Source organism: Parasteatoda tepidariorum, chromosome 10 (assembly GCF_043381705.1).
Source record: "Parasteatoda tepidariorum isolate YZ-2023 chromosome 10, CAS_Ptep_4.0, whole genome shotgun sequence".
Taxonomy (NCBI): domain Eukaryota; kingdom Metazoa; phylum Arthropoda; class Arachnida; order Araneae; family Theridiidae; genus Parasteatoda; species Parasteatoda tepidariorum.
In genome coordinates, this window is record NC_092213.1 from 6,074,599 (window position 1) to 6,091,568 (window position 16,970).

General features: G+C 26.6%; 1 protein-coding gene across 1 annotated transcript; it reads left to right on the top strand.

The window, feature by feature from the left end:
- Positions 1-2,217: 2,217 nt before the first annotated feature.
- LOC122269509 (uncharacterized) lies at positions 2,218-15,669 on the top strand. The gene is made up of 3 exons (XM_043043091.2): positions 2,218-2,365; positions 12,586-12,700; positions 15,455-15,669. Exons 1-3 carry the CDS (start codon positions 2,357-2,359, stop codon positions 15,574-15,576), a joined length of 246 nt encoding a protein of 81 aa, XP_042899025.1. The 5' UTR covers positions 2,218-2,356; the 3' UTR covers positions 15,577-15,669.
- The last annotated feature ends 1,301 nt before the right edge of the window (positions 15,670-16,970 follow it).

The following is a 16,970-nucleotide window of genomic DNA, read 5'->3' on the forward strand; positions in this document are numbered from 1 at the left end:
ACCATTAGCCGTAGGGAGAGAGCCTATTTGCATCCAAGTCGATGCGAAGTTCCAAGAGCGAACGAATATCAACATCGCCAACTCTTGAAGCACGAATTTAATTTCTGTCCAACGAGTTTGACTTTTAAAATGTTTTGAAAGCATATTTGTATAATTTGATAGCTAAATAAAACGGAACTATATGCAGTAGAGGATGATTACTTAAATTCTACGCCGCAATGGTCTTTTCTTAACTTACAATGAAGTATAGAATTGAAAATAGTCGTCCATTTTTAAAATTTATTTAAAATCGGTCGAATTTTAAGTACATGGATTTTTTTTAATATGGTACAATATTGCACGGTTTTAAAGTTGTGGCGCACTTGAATGGTAATACGGTTTGAGACACTTCCTATTACCTATTACCTTATTCCTATATGACTATTATTATTATTATTATATGTTGTATATTTATTAATGTAGCATTCTCCTCAAGAATTTGTTTTTAAATTTATGTTCCTTTCTCCATCTTTTTAATGTTAATCGATTATTTAAGTAAATATTCGATAATATCGTTTAACTTCTTTTGGAAATTGGCTTAAGTTTTACGCTTTATTAAAAACTGTAAAAAATTATTAGGTTTCTAAAAATTTATCTAAAGTCATGATTTAAACTAGCAAAATAATAATAATAATATTGGGTTGTTCAGAAAAATTTGATTTTTTCCATTTCATTTTAAACTTAGTTCGAATAATCTTTATATATCTTGACAGTTGACAAGGCTGGCAGTATTTTTTGATTGGGGCTCTTTTGAATGTGAAAAGTGAAACATTTTTGACATATTTTACTTTTTTTCTATCAAAAAATAAAAGTTCCGTCCAAGCGAGAAAAAATTATCAGACTTGTATGAAGATGTATTGTCATTAAGGATGCATCGTGTTCTGGAAAACTTGTTTTATTTTATTTTATTTAATAACCGTCGTTGAACAACAGACCCAACTTTTGGGTTTGCGACTACTAGTGTTCTACTCCGTAGCCCAGTAATTTTGAACCCAATCCAGAAGACAAGCAAACTTTTGCCAGTAGTGTGTACTTTAACTAAAATCAAAATTGTCATTTTTACGCATTTCATAAACTATTACACAAATTTAAATCATTACTTTAAATTTTTAGAGTTAATGGAAAGGATTATTAATCCCTGACTAAAAACAGTACTTGAAAATAATTTTTAACTTGAAAATTTATTGGTATAAAATACGAAATAATTACCAATTAATACATTTTTAATGAATTTTTGAATATAAATGAAAGGAAATTTCAAACTATACTTTTTTTGGATTTTATATTTCAGTACAAATATAATTCCAATAATCTACCAGATTATTTTAGTAACTATTAGACATTTTTCAGAATTAAAAAATTCTTAAATATATTTCTACTTGTAATTACAGTGTCAGGAGAAAAATATGCAAAATGGACACTGGTGTTCTATCTGCGTCAAAGAAAAAATAGGTGAAAATAAATAAACAAATAAATAAATTAATATATAAATAAATAAGTAAATAAATAAATAAATAAATAAATAAATAAATAAATAAATAAATAAATAAAAAGCGTTAATTATTCTAGCAATGATAAGGATGATAATCATCCAGTGAGAAACATCTTATTAACACTTTAATAAAGCTACAGCAAATGTACTTGCTATAATGATTACAAATATTTTAAATTTTAGTACAAAGTTAGTTAGTACAAATATTTTAATATTTTAGAGTTGTTGCATAGTTAAAAACTTGCCTATACAAAATATATTTCACTTACGGTGGAAAAAAAAAGTATTTAATTCTTTTATACATTGAAATTACAAGCAAAAAATGTAACATTATTGCATTTTGTATCTTTGAAATCCGGAAATCTTATTTAATTTATTTGTTTTAATAACTGTCAAGTCAACAAGTTCATGGAAAGGCATCTTTATTTATTTATTTTTATTTCAGCTGCGATCTAAGAAATCAGCTAAAAATAAATAAAAACTTTCATTCCCTTAATTCATTTGACGCGATGATATGCCGTGATATTTATAATTTCAATATCTAAATGCGACGTAAATGCATGCTTGAAGATCTAAAACAAGAATTGCATGTTACGGAATATAAGATTCACCAAGAACGATAAACATATTTCTTTTTTTAAAAATAGAACAACCAATAATAAGCTTCATCAATAAAGATAAGAATCAGTTTTGTTATTGATCTCATCGGAATCAACGTGGATTAAAAAAGTCCTTTGAATGAGATTGTTTTTCAATTGATTGTCCGACCTTCGATCGAAATTGTCAAAACTTCGTTTCCGAATTCTTTGGTTTTTAGGAGAAAAAATGATTAAGGTAAGTTGAATCAATAATTTTAGGGACCCTTAATCGTTATTATTGGAAAATGTATATATTTGTTGTGATTGTTTCTCTAAAATGCTGTATTGAATTGTTTTTAACGCATAGCAACAAGGCAAGGCGGGAGAGCATTACTCAAATCTTAACTTGAAGCCATGACAACAGTTAAATTTAATTCCCAGTAAAAATTTCAGTGAAAGTTTATATTTCTGCTTAGTGACAGGACTTAACATAAACTAGTGCAAAAATTTCGTATAGATTCCCTAAAAAATATTTCATATATTTCTGCTTAGTGACAGGAATTAACATAAACTATTCCAAAAATTTTGTATAGATACCTTAAAAAATACTTCTTATATTTCTGCTTAGTGACAGGTAAGCTTAGTGGCAGGTCTGCTAAGTGACAGGTAAAACAATGTAAAACGTATTTTTTTTCAATTCCGGATGTTTTCAAATAAAAATAAGAGTGTAAAGTTTAAATAGGACAATTACTTGATATTATCCTTAAAAATGCACTGTAAAAAATTATGGATCAAACCATGGTATAAAGTACCAGCACTTTGGGTGCATCGTTCGTAAAATTCATTTTACCACAAAATGTTATACGATAATTTCTTTAATAATATTTATTTAATTCAAGTGATTCAGTGATTTTGCGGTAACTATTACGGGTAAAAATTTCGGTATACCAGATATTTTCGATACATGTTCCGGCAAAAATGTATTTTATTGTAAAAAGTATCGGCTTCTTGAGTTCCGGTGCTTTGTACCGTAATTTAATTCAGAATTTTTTACAGTATTGCAGCAATCGATTAATTCTATTATTGTTAGAAAGATTTTTAGAAAAACATAATTTAGGGCTTTGATGAATGACGTATGAAAATTAACGTATGAAACAGTGTTATTATTGTAATAAAAATATATTAGTTGTTTAATCTCATTTATTCAGTTTGAAAATAATTTTTCAATTATTTAAATATTTTTTTATGTTTTTATGAAATATTCAAATAACGAAATGACATTTTCTTGCATGGGAAAGAAATTATTTCAGTGCTAGTTTTACTTAAATAGAAAAATATATTACGTAAGTAGTGAATAGTTATTGCATACACGAAAAAAAAAATATAAAATTAGCGTATTTGACATTTCTGGTAAGAAAAAAAAAACATAATTTTGGCTAACAAAACCGAAATATATGGCGTTTAAACCATTCATTTGGTAATTTTTCTGTTTTGGTAATTTTTCGAAAATTCTCGTTTTCAAAATCGTAGTTTTTATAAGCAGAAATAAAGTAAAAGAAATCTGTAGCTGAAAACAAATTTCAATAAAAAAAAAATTGATTTTTACACCATGCTCGAAGGTATCTGATAAAATTACCAAATTTTATCACACATTACTTAACCATATTTTATTGCTTATTTTACCAAAATCATTATCAAAGCATTTCGGTAAAAATGACCGAAGAACCAGAAATGCGATAAATTTTATAATATTCTGGAAGTTTCGCGGCCATACTTTTTTTCTCAGTGCATTAATGTATTGTTTAAGATAATCTGACGACGTCCCTAAAGTTTGATGAAAAAACCTGTTCTAGTGTTAATTTTACTGAAATAGGAAAGTGTAGTGCATACGTATCGAAAATTTGAATTTAGAATAGGCTGTTGTTAACATTACTGTTCCTACTTCTTGAAAAAAAACGTCCAATAGCTTTATAAGATTTACAAATAAGTCGGAAATTATATACAGCTTTAAAAATAAGTCGGTAATTTAAATAAAAAAAATAAATCATATTTTGTCTTTATAATCCAATAAGAAGGGAAAAGTCATTTCCTTCCAGCGGTTTATTCTACATCTGAATCGAAGAATTCTATTAAAATTCGAAAAAATGATTAAAACTGCAGTAAGAATTCTATTAAAATTTGAAAAATGACTAAAACTGCAGTAAAAATTCTATATAAAATTCGAAAAATGACTAAAACTGCTGTTATAGAATTCTATTAATCTTCGAAAAATTATTAAAACTGCAGTAAAATTTTTATTTAAATTCGAAAACATGATTAAAACTGCAGCAAGAATTCTATTAAAATTCGAAAAATGACTAAAACTGCAGTAAAAATTGTATTAAAATTCGAAAAATGACTAAGACTGCTGTTATAGAATTCTACTAATCTTCGAAAAATAATTAAAAATGCAGTAAAATTTTTATTTAAATTCGAAAAAATGATTAAAACTGCAGGAAGAATTTTATTAAAATTCGAAAAATGATTAACACTACAGTAGACGTTGTCTGAGACAGTTTATCAAAAAAAAAAAAAAAAAAAAAAAAAAAAAAAAAAAAATTACACTGACTATGAAAGTATGGTCAAAACTACCAGAATAATAAAATTACCGAGTTTCTGGTTCTATGGAAACATCAATGAGCTCTCTAATTTTTACTGAAGCACTTTGGTAATGATTTTGGTGAAATTAACGATAAAATATGTTTTTATAATTTGTGTTACAATTTGTTATCATGATACTTAGTAAGAATTTGCTTTATAGTTTTTGTATTTTTTACTAAATATGTGATAATGAGAATAATAAGTTTGAAAGTCAGAATTTCCGAGGAACGAAAAATTATCAAATTAATGGTTTAAATATCATATATTTTGGTTTCATTTCCAGAATTATAATTTCACTCGTTAGAAATATCATTACCATATAGTATGATAATTTTTCCAATTTTTTCTTTCATTTACAATTAAATTTCCTGTATTTGATTTTAAACCAATTAAACTACTTTTTAAACTTGAACTTTTATGAGTTTTAACTGTCAGTGTTCAATATAATGTTAAGAAATTTTAAAATGCGCTGATATAATGATTTAATGATGAAACAATTTTTCTGAGATAGTATAAACAGCAATAACTTCGCTTCCACCAACGGAATATGTAAATGAACTTTGAAGAAAACTGACTTTCATTTACCATTTTGTGATGAAGCTTTAAATAAATAAAGAAATAAATTTAACGAACAAAATTATATAAAATAAATAAAATTACTTAATATAAATAAAATTCTATAAAATAAACAAAATTTTATAAAATAACTAAATAAATAAATAAATAAATAATTAGCATTCTTTAATTTGTGTAAGGCCTTAGGCAGCAAGCAAAGGAGCCTGAAGAAATTTTTTTTCTCAAAAGGGTACAACTCGAAAAAATAAGTTTTATAATATTTGAAAAATTGTGAATAAATGCTTTCTTTTTTGAAATTCTAAATAATTTTTTGTTACGAATGCCTATTAGAATCTTTTACTAACAGTTTCAAAAATTCGTTTAAAATTTTTAAAAATATCGTTTAAAAATTATACTTCATTTAGATTATTTAAAATCAATACATGAAATGTTCGCAAAAGAAAACTAAAGCAATCCAGTATTTTATTGTTTTCTGAAGTTTCATATTATTTTTAATTTTTGTTTTTTTGAAATACTTTTATTGAGTTATATGTGATTTGAACACAAACCAATAAATAATATAAAACTTAAAAATAATATTTTTGCAATGGTGTTTGACGAGGAGAGAGTTCTATATACTACATCATCATCATCACAAAATAAAATTTTTTAATAAATTAAAATTAAGAATTCTGAGCCTTCATAAACAAGACATAATATGATACAAAATATGGTCTTTATTTTATTAAATTTTCATGAGATTAAAGTACACCCTGTTATTCTATTTGCGAGCATTATCAATAAAGAACATTTGTTAATATAAAATTAAAAAAAGGTGCGAAAAGTATTTGTTTTAAAGCATAAAAGGGTAAAATTACACTATTAGAATTTACATTCCAAAATCATGTTAAAATAAGTGAGAGAAGTCTGTCCATCCGTAATTTTTACGGCTATAATAATACGGCTGTAAAATTTACGGCAAAGAACATTTTTAACCTTTATGGTTTTGAAACAGTTTACAATTAGTGTGGTTAAAAAAGCCATGGATACAAATCTATACTGGTTTTTAACCCTTTGCATGGTTTCAAAATCGTAAAAAAGAAATTTAACTGGACATGAAATAGTTTACCAGTTTTATAGTGCTGCCAACTATAAGCGTGAATGAGGCTAGCGTGTTCTAACAGTCCAGGGTCACAAATTGGGGAGTACAGAAAACCGAAAACTCTTTATGTGTTAAGAGTAAGGGAGGAAATATTGGGGTGTCAAAGCTGGGATTCGAGCCCCCATTATATCGAGCATGAGATTAACAGCCTTCTCGTCAATAATATGTACTCACCTGCAAGGCTTTATAGGCTTTAATAGGTGGTTCTAGTTGGTGCGATAAAATTCTGGCTGTAAAACAGTATTAGGTGAAAGCAGTTAATAAACGTTTTTCTCACAGTTTCAATACCATCTTAATTATGCTTATTTGCCTGTTTTGTTCGAATAAATAACAATTAAATAAATTGTTATGTAACCACTTTTTCCAAAATTTTTTAAGTTGCTATTTTTTAACTGCTATTTTCGAAAAGACAACTTTAAGTTACTATTTTTCAAATGTACAATTTTAAATTATCTTGGCACAATACCAATATAGTTATCAAATATATTTTACTTTAAAATAGGATAGATAAAATATAATGCATTTAATAACTATGTTGGCATTATACTAGTAAAAGCTATGAATTAAATATTTTTTTTATATATAAATTCATAGATATATTTAAAAATAGGCTATTTAAAAATTTATAACTCTTTTTATAATTAACATATGAATGAATTAACAGTACAAAGGGAAGAATATGAGCGTTAATTAGTGATTATTATTTTTCGTAAAATTTTCAGCTTACAAATACTTTTTCAAAAAAAAAAGAAAAATATCAAGCTTAAAAATTAATTTTTTAAGATTGAGTAAAAATGATATTTATTTTATGAAAGTTTCATTCTTAAATGTATAATTCAATTGAAATTAAAATATGAATGATTAATTATTTAAAACATTTATAAAATAAATGTTGCTTTTTAATAATATAAAGACAAAGCAATTAAATTAAAAAAATATATATTTTAAAATAGGAGTAAGAACATATTTTCTAATTCAAAAAATAATCTTTATTTTTATCGAATAGGCATGCATAAATGTACTAAATGAATCCGTAAATAATGTGAGCCAATACCTTGATTATCAGTTACGAAGAATAACTAACTCTCCCAATTAAAAAGTTTCAATTTTCAATAAGAATTATTTTCTTTTTCTACTCTTTTTATAAAATTATGAATATTATTATGAATAAATGAGTCATCTGTTATTAAACTTTGAATAAGTAACTATGCAATATATTCCGAAAATATATATTAAAGAATAAAGTTTTTTTTCTAAATATGCATTTATTGCAATGAAAAGAAAACCAATTTTTCAATTTTAAATGAAAATTATGTCACTTTTTTTTCTTTTCATTAAATTATTACTTTTAAAACGAGTGAAAAAATTGTTTATAAGTAGAAAAATAGGAAAACTTAAAATTTTCAAATTATCGTGTGTAAAAATTAAAATTAAATTTTCTTATTAATTAGTAGTAATAATAATTTATTAGTTTTATCCTTTTTTCACTTCATTATTTTTTCTTCATATTTTTTGAAATGAGTCATTTAAAATGAAAAAGAAATTAATAAAAATATATAAATTAGTAATTGTAGAATGCTGTTAACTAAACGCATAAACGCAAATTATAGTTTGCAACGTCGGTGTTACATTAATGTAAAATTAACGAAATTATTGAATTATTATATTTCAAATTAAACGATGATGTTTGTTTCAAACTATTTTGCACATCATAATATCATTAAGCTCAAAACTATTTGAATTTTCAATTTTAAAGTAAGGGGAAAACAGTTTAAAATATTTTATTTCAATGTATTTTAATTAATGTATAAAGGCCTAAAAATTTGTGAACTTTCCTTTTATCTGAAAAAGTATATGATTGCCAAATGCGAAGAAAACATAATTTTAACATAGTTCTTGTTGAAAAATAAGGCTGGTTTTCTATTACTATAAGAGTATGAAAAAGCTGCTTTAAATATTCTACTTTGGCAAAACTCATCATCAGTATCTCCTCAAAGGAAAGCTTTCACCCATTCTGGGCAAGACAGCCCATTGTGGGCCTTTCTTTCAAGAGAGATTCAAGCAACCCCCGGCCCCTCTCTTCCGTTCCTTTGGAATTCTAAAATCTATCTCAACTGCTTCTTTCTATTCTTGTCTTTGTTGATCTATTTTTCTTTGTCCCGTCGCTTTTGCAGAAAGCAAAGTGACAAAAAATGTTTTATTTTCCTTTTCTTCCCTTCTTTTATTTGTCCCTTTGCTTTTTTTACAGAGTTTAAATTTCAGTTTGAGTAAAAAAGTATATGCTTAAAAATGTTGAATGTTTCAAGTTTAAATTAGAAACAAAATAGTTTAATGCTAAACGTGAAAGCTGATTTTAACATGCTCCTTGCAGATGATTCGAAGATAAATTATCTAATATTTTAAAGTTAGGAAAAAATAGACTATATTCCACGTTTCTAAGTTTAAGTAATTGAAAAAATGTATGTAAAAAAATCTATCTGGAAGCTTCACGTTTATATCACATGAAAAGTAAATGTAAGGATTTATTTATATTCGCAAAAGCATAGCACAAAACGTGAACACATTAAGATAACTCGACGTTTATGAAAACACAGCGTTATTTTATAACCATCAAATGAAACTTCAGTGCCAGGTTTTCGCACGCGTGATTTGGTAATTTCCCATTCTCTGAAGCCCCATAAATTGTAATTTCTAATTTCATTAGAATTTTCTGGACTTTAACTGGGTTCAATCACTCTTAGAGGAACCGTTATGTCTCAGGGGACTTAATTCCGATTAATTAATCTGATTCATCATGTGGATTATATTATTAATTCTCACCATAGTGGCTCATTAACACGAGTTATACAAATTATAGAAGCCTGGTGGCTCAGGGGGATAGAGCATTCGCTTTCAAATGAGGTGATCCGGATTCGAATCTCAATGATGGTTGGTTGATGCGAATTCCGTATCCGGCTTGCACCGACTACCTCAGTGGTAAACGGATCATGGGTTAGAGTCCTCTTGCTCTCATACTAATGTGGGAGGTTTTAGTGGTTTTCTTCTCCATGCAACGCAAATGCGGGGTAGTTCCATCAGAAAACTCCTCCACGGAGGCAAATTTCTCCCATTTCTTTATCCAGGAGTTCTCTTGTCTTCTGGATAAGGTTTAAAGTTACAAAGTTACGGAAATGAACATTAGTTGTCGGAAACCCAAAACACTGGGTCGGCTGTTCAACGACGGTTATAAAATTATAAAGTAAAATAAAATATAAACATCACTCATAGAGAGGTCAAGTCACGGTTTATATAAAAACAATCGCTTCTTCTTCAATTCTTTTAAGTTTTTATTTTATTTACCAGTGCTTGGGAACTAAAATTGACCTCTAAATTACTCTCCTTGTACTTTCTACCCGTTTTTTAAAGATTATGAATGTTTTTTTTGTCAACTAGCAGTCAACAGTTGATTGTGAAATATGTTTTTTCCTTTTTGTTTATGTTTTATAATTTCTTTGATCTTTTTAAAAATTTGATTTTTTACATTATATTTTTTATTTTTTAAGCAAATGTGCTCATGAAATATTACTTAAAATTATATTTCAAAAATTTAACTTGTCTAGTTTTTAACTTTTTAAATTTATTTTGATAATTTAATTACTGTAAATTTACTAAGACTAAAAGAAAAGTTAATTAAAATTAATGAAACTTTTTGTTCATATTATAGTAAAAATTAGTTTAAAACAATAAATTCATTTGTCCAAATAAATGTAAAAATTAATTAAAGTTAAGTTAATCGGAAAACGTAAAGACAAATTTAAATTACTGTAAAAATTACTGTACAAAGTACCTACTACGAAATACTGTCACAAAGAAAATAAGACGGATATATAAGAGACTGTTTTTATTTAAAATTTGAAGCATGCTAGATTATAGATTTTTCCTTAATTGTCTTTTTCTTCTGGTGAAAATTTTCATTTTGTATTAATTTAAATGTGATCCATTATCTTAAAACTTTAATGAAATGCACCTTTAAAATTTAGATTACTTTTAGTGTTGTTCTATATTAATATTTTAGCATAAAAGTTTCGTAATTTGGTGTATTTTTATTTTTTTAGTATATGTAATCTTACATTTTTTCTAAAAATTCGATAATTTTCAATAAAATCAAACAGCTTATAGTTGTTTCTTTTTGTGGTAAAAATCGTAATTTTGCATTCATTTAAATGATCCATTATCTCGAAACTTATATAAAATGCATATTTCAAATTTAGATAACATGTAGTTTTGTTTTACATTAACATTTTAACATAAACTTCTTGTAATTTCTTGCATTTTTATCTTTTTATTAGTACGAATAATCTTACATTTTTTTCTAAAAATTCGATAATTATCAATAAGATCAAACAGTTTATATATTTGATTTAAAAAAAATCTAGTATTGAAAATATAAATCCCCTATATGCAAGAAAATTGTGAATAACTTAAGACGTTTTCAAAGGTTTATGAATATATTACTCTTAATATTGATAAAATACACGTACCTTAACCCTTACAGAGGGATTCTATATTGTACTTACACGGATAAAAATACACTCACTTTGATAAAAATAAATTCACACTGATAAAAACTATTCCATTTAGTTTTGATTATAACAGAGACTTCTACAATAGTAATACTTTTTATCTCTTAAACAAATCACTGTTGGAAATTTCTCAGAAAAAATTGATAAACAACAACTTTTTTTTTTCTATATTCACTTTATTTTTCTATATTCAACTAGTCACACAGCCAATGAGAATTGAGCTCACGTTCTTTAAGAGCAGGAAGCTTACGCATGTGATAAGGATTACGAATTTTATATATGTTTTCATCATCAGAAATCGAACACAACACTGGATGCCCAATCATCCTATAGTAATTAATGCGTGGTGTACACCTTATAAAGCCACTCAGCTAGTTACATACTATAGCCGAGACGTCTAATCTGTCGATTTAACGACCGGCTAAATGGGGGTTCGAGTCCCAACATTGGCACACCACAATATTTCCTCCATTCCTTCAACGCAAGAAGAGTTTCCAGTGTCTTACACTTCTCAATAAGTGATCTATGCTTGAATGCGAAACCCTGATTCAAGCATCGATGACAGCACCATTGAGCTGCTCAACTCAAGTTTAATATTTCCCAATTCTCACGATGAATTGTGCCACTAGATAAACTAAGTAAACCACATTCTATGGTTCACTCAAAAAATGCAACTCAACTACAACTTAACTCCAATGTTCATTACCTAACGAAATATATAACAGTCTATAATGAACTAGTTTATGATAGACTGAAAGTCTATAATAAATTTCAGTTTTATGGTTTTGAAACTATGCTTGTCCTGAATGGTTACAAAACCGCGCACTTTTGTATTTACGGTTTTTATAACGGAACCATACCAATTGTAAATGGTTTTAAAGGTAAAAAAAATGTTCCTAACCGTAAATTTTATGGTTAATTGGATAGACACACTGCTGGCGTTTACTATGGTATTTGTATTGGTTTTTCGTGACTAAAATTCTCTGACTCGCAAAGGCTTAAAGAGCTTCTTTCAAATTCATTTAAAAACTAGATTTTAAAACAAGTGAATATAAAATGTTTGATATACATGAGTTATTGCAAATGACCGAAATTGGTGGTTGTTGACTTCTACCGGTGAATGTTGACAATCACATAGTCGCTTTGGTAAAATATATGAAATATATGCTAGGTCTGATTGAGTGCCACTACCCAGTATACCGTATACTGATGTTTTTAAGGGTTCAGTGCCCAGTATACATTTGCCAGGTACTCCGAACACTGATGTTTCTCCTAATCCATCCTCAGAAGATATTAAAATATCGAATAAATTTAGTAATATCAACGAATAAATTAATATCGAATCGGATATAACAAATATTTCGGACATTTACCAAAGTGACCATGTGATTGTTGACATTCACTGGTGAAGGTCGACATTCTCTTGATATCGGTCATTCACGGTAACACACGTATGACTTTTTGTTAACCACATCTGCATTAACTGTAAAATAATATGTTGTGCGTTTATTTGAGAGTTGGTAAACAAAAGATATAAATATGCGTTTTTTTCTTTAGGTGTTTATTGTGTTTTGTGTTTGCATTTATGTGGTTAAGGGAGTTTCCATACGTAAAGAACTCAGGAAATTGTGTGGAGATGAATTACCCGCTGCTGTTGCATTATTATGTAGAGGTAATTTTTTTATAATGAATCTTTAGCTAGTAGAACACAAGTAATGTTAAGAGTCCAAGTATTTAAATTTAATTATATAGTATTAAGTTTTTATAAAGTGCATTCATTGTAAGGAAAATAAATTGTTTCGAAATTTGTTAAAGCAGTTTAGTGATAATTAGTTTGTGCTTTCTTTAGAGAAGCTCCAGACGTTCAATTAAAGCTTTATATTTTTAAAAAAAATATTCGTCATTTTATAAAAGAGAAAATATTTCACATATTCATAAGAGCGTTTAAATTATTACACTTCTACAATCAAGCTGAAATCTTGCATTCACATATCTGAAACGTGATTTTGAAACAATAGAAATTCTGAAATGAAACTTTTGGAAAATGTCTCAAATCTTGCAAAATGCAAAATGGAAAAGTTAAAATTCACACTGCATTAGAATAAATAAATGCCGGTAAACAAAAACACTAGAAGTTTCCTAGTGCGTTAAATTTTGATATCATGAGCATTTAATGTATCAGTAGATTGTTTCATTTTTCCTATTGATTCTAATGTACGTATCAGGTATATAAATCCAAGGTTCCAGTATGGTTCAAACATACTCATCAGCTATATAAATGCAAGATTCCAGTATGGTTCAACTATACGCAGCAGCCATATAAATGCAAGGTTCCTGTATGGTTCAAATAAACGTATCAGCTATATGAATGCAAGATTCCAGTATATTTCAAATATACGTATCAGTCATATAAATGCAAGGTTTTAGCATGGTCCAATTAAACGCAAAGTTTCAGTACTGTTCAAATATACGTATCAGGTATATAAATTCAAATTTCCAGTATGGTTTAAGTATACGTATCAGCTATATAAATGCAAGATTCCGGTATAGTTCAAATAATAGTATCAGATATATAAATGCAAGGTTTCAGTATGGTTCAAATATTGCATCAGGTATACAAACGCAAAGTTCCAGTAACGATAAAGACCACATCAAAATTTTAAGGAAAAAAAAACTATTCTGAAAACTATTAAAAAATATTTTTTACTCTCTTTGACTCTCTCTTATTGAAATTATGTACTTTCAAAGAAATACTCATTATTGATGAAAGTATAATTTTGATCTTATTTTATTTGATTAAAACATATAGTATATTTCTTAAAATTTAATTTTTATTATAAATTATTATTTTTCTTAAAATTAATAGTAATCAATAGTTTTTTTTTTTAAAAAAAAATTAATAGTATTGTTTCCAAAAGTTAGGCAATCTAGAAATTTCCTGGGAAATTCATTTTCCCAGGAAATCATTCTTTTTACGAAAAATAAAGAATTTACAAAATAGATAACCTTATTCTAATATTATTAATTATAATAGTGCTCATTATTAAATGTTAGTTCATTTCAGAATGTACAGAGACCTCAGCATTTTTTTCGAAATCATCCTTTACATGGAAATAATTTTAATATTTGACTGAGTAGATTATTATTTTGTTCCAAAGACGACGATAAAACATTTTTAAATTTAAAAATGATCATTCACCTTTGAAATCTGCCGTCATACAAAATGTTCTTTAGATGAAAATATATGTTTTTTGTATGTTTTTGGTCGAAAAGAACGAATTTGCGATTATTCTTTGCTTATCAAGCATCGCTTGTCCAATAATCTGCTCTTAAACTTGGTGACTTAAGTCAGGGGAGTCATCGCCAATTTGGTTAAACAAAAGCCAAGATTTTGATGATTTTAGTCTCTTTGTCAACATGTTTTGAGGATAGAAGCATTATCTACTTTCCCGAAGTTTTGAGGCTCTAGGTAGGTGCATCAGGGAGCGAGATACCTGATAGTCACTAGAAGTTTAGTGACTTTTTCGGTGACTTTCCTTCTGGAGAAAACGGTATGGTACGTGGTGGACCATTTTTGGTTTTGTTATTTGAATCAAGTACATTTTTATCACAGAGAATCACATAGCTTCAGCTAATGGACGAAAAAAACCCCACTCAAATTCGTTGTAAATGTTATTGCTTTATGCTTACAGCCGATCACAACATACCTAAGAAATCATATGTTTACATTTAAATTTGCTTTTAGACTCAAATATATTTTTTCACTGCAATTTTCAATTATTGATACGATCAAATAAACAGTGCATGTTTCCTTAAATACAAATAAAATAATTTGATAAGATAAAGACGTTTCCAAGAGAGAAAGTGTTGAGAAATGAAATCAAAAATATGCTTTAATGATGTTTTGTTATGGTTTAATTGCAGAAAGAAAAAAACTCAAGTGTGATTTATTAAAAATATTGTTGAATAGTTTTTTTGTATCATAGTTTTTTTGTTGAAACAAGTACTGTTTTATCATAGAGAATCACATAGCTTCAGATAATGGACGGAGAAAAAAAAACACTTAAATTCCTTGTAAATGTTATTGTTTTATGCTTGCAGTCGACCATAACATGTCTAAGAAATGATATGTTTGCATTTTAAATATACTTTTAAACTCAAAATATTTTTTCACAGCGATTTTCAATTATTGAGAAGATTAAAAAAAAAGAGCACATATTTTCTTAAATGCAAATACAATAATTTGAGAAGGTAAAGACGTTTATTAACTTTATTCATTGAGTAAGTGTTGAGAAATAAATGAAAATTATGTTTTAATAATGTTAAGGTTTAATCGTATTATGTGAAAAAATCAATTGTGATTTATTAAAAATATTGTTGAATAGTTTCTTTTGCATTTGTTAATTGTAAATGATTTTGTTTGAAGGATCGACCGTCAATGACTCATTAATTAGAGAAATGAAGGTATCGAAAGAAGTAGCGGAAGAGTGCTGTGAAAAGGCGTGCAATACAGAAAGACTCAGATCATTTTGTGAACAGGAAACGTAGAACATATACTTCATATGTAATTCATTGTACATATTTTATCTAATTTAGAATTTAATAAATTTTTAAGCGAATAAATAAAATAATATATTTATAGCTGCTGTTTGATATTTTAAGTCGAATATTGGTAACACCAAAAATATGTTCAGATTCATAAATGTATAAATTTTTTTTTGTCACGTTTGAGATGGTTAGATTACAAGTTGACTCGATCTGTTTTCTGAAAGCTTTCACGTGAGACAGGAAACATATTTCTTTTATACATTTGAACTATAGTAAATGTTCTTAGAGGCTTTGATACGAACAGAGATATAAAATGTTATTATCGTCAAAACATTTTTAGTTCTCAAATACAGTTTTGGGGTTTAGCTTGTTTTGACAAAAAATGAGTTTTTTGTTTATTTCGCTGATTTTAGTAGGAAAACAAAATGCGTGCTTTTTTTACAGTTGAGTTGCATACCTTAAAAAATTATAATTTCACATAAAAGATTATTTTTTTAATTAATAAAAAGAAAATGAAAAACGGGTGTTCATTAAAATTTTTCTGAGAAGACATTTTAAGTATTTATATGTGTTAATAATAATAATATATACATTTAAAAATAAAAAAATCTGATTTCGGAAAAACTATGCAAATTTAAAAATGTCTGAAGTAACTACTACAAAACATGAAAACAAACATAATTACCTTTTTCATTTTACCAAGCATAGTGATAACATTTGATATTTGTAGATAAAATGCCTTTCAAATTAGTGATAAATTGCTAAAGCTAGTAATTATTGTAAATAATCAAATTTTTTTTCACGTCAATGATGAATTCTTAAATCGTTTTTCATTTAATGACTGTTTCATTTAAGTTATTTTACATTTTGAATAGAAATAGATGTATTTATTCTTCGCAAAAGAATTTAATTGGTTTCATTTTAAATCTTTATGCATTTTTTAAACATTATTTAATGATACGAAAATATAATTGTTTGAAAAAATAAAAATAAAATGTACTAGTTTTTTCATTTTCTTTTCAAGTTAATAAATTCGGTAATGAAACGTAAATTAATGAATGTTTTCACTTACTAAAACGTAATACACCTTACCATCCTTTTTATTTTAAGCAAATTTCATAATTAGAACAAAATTTTTTAAAATAAGCTATAAATTGCTTCTTTATTAAGCAAGTTTCATTAACAAAACAATGAGTTTTAAAAACGGAAACTAAATATCGTTCGCATTTAAAAACATTTAATCAATAAAAAAAACAACTTTAAAGTAGAAACTAAAAATCGTTTGCATTTTAAACAAATTTATTCAACAAAACAAAAAACTTTAAGTTTTCACTTCTGAGTGAAAATTATTTAAATTTTGCCTTCAAAGTAAATGAAATAAAAAAGATTTTGAA

What these genes read in the sequence shown, in the direction of transcription:
- LOC122269509 (XM_043043091.2), top strand. An exon ending in TGTTGCATTATTATGTAGAG is followed by an intron (nt 12,701 to 15,454) that starts GTAATTTTTTTA and finishes TTTTGTTTGAAG; the next exon opens with GATCGACCGTCAATGACTCA.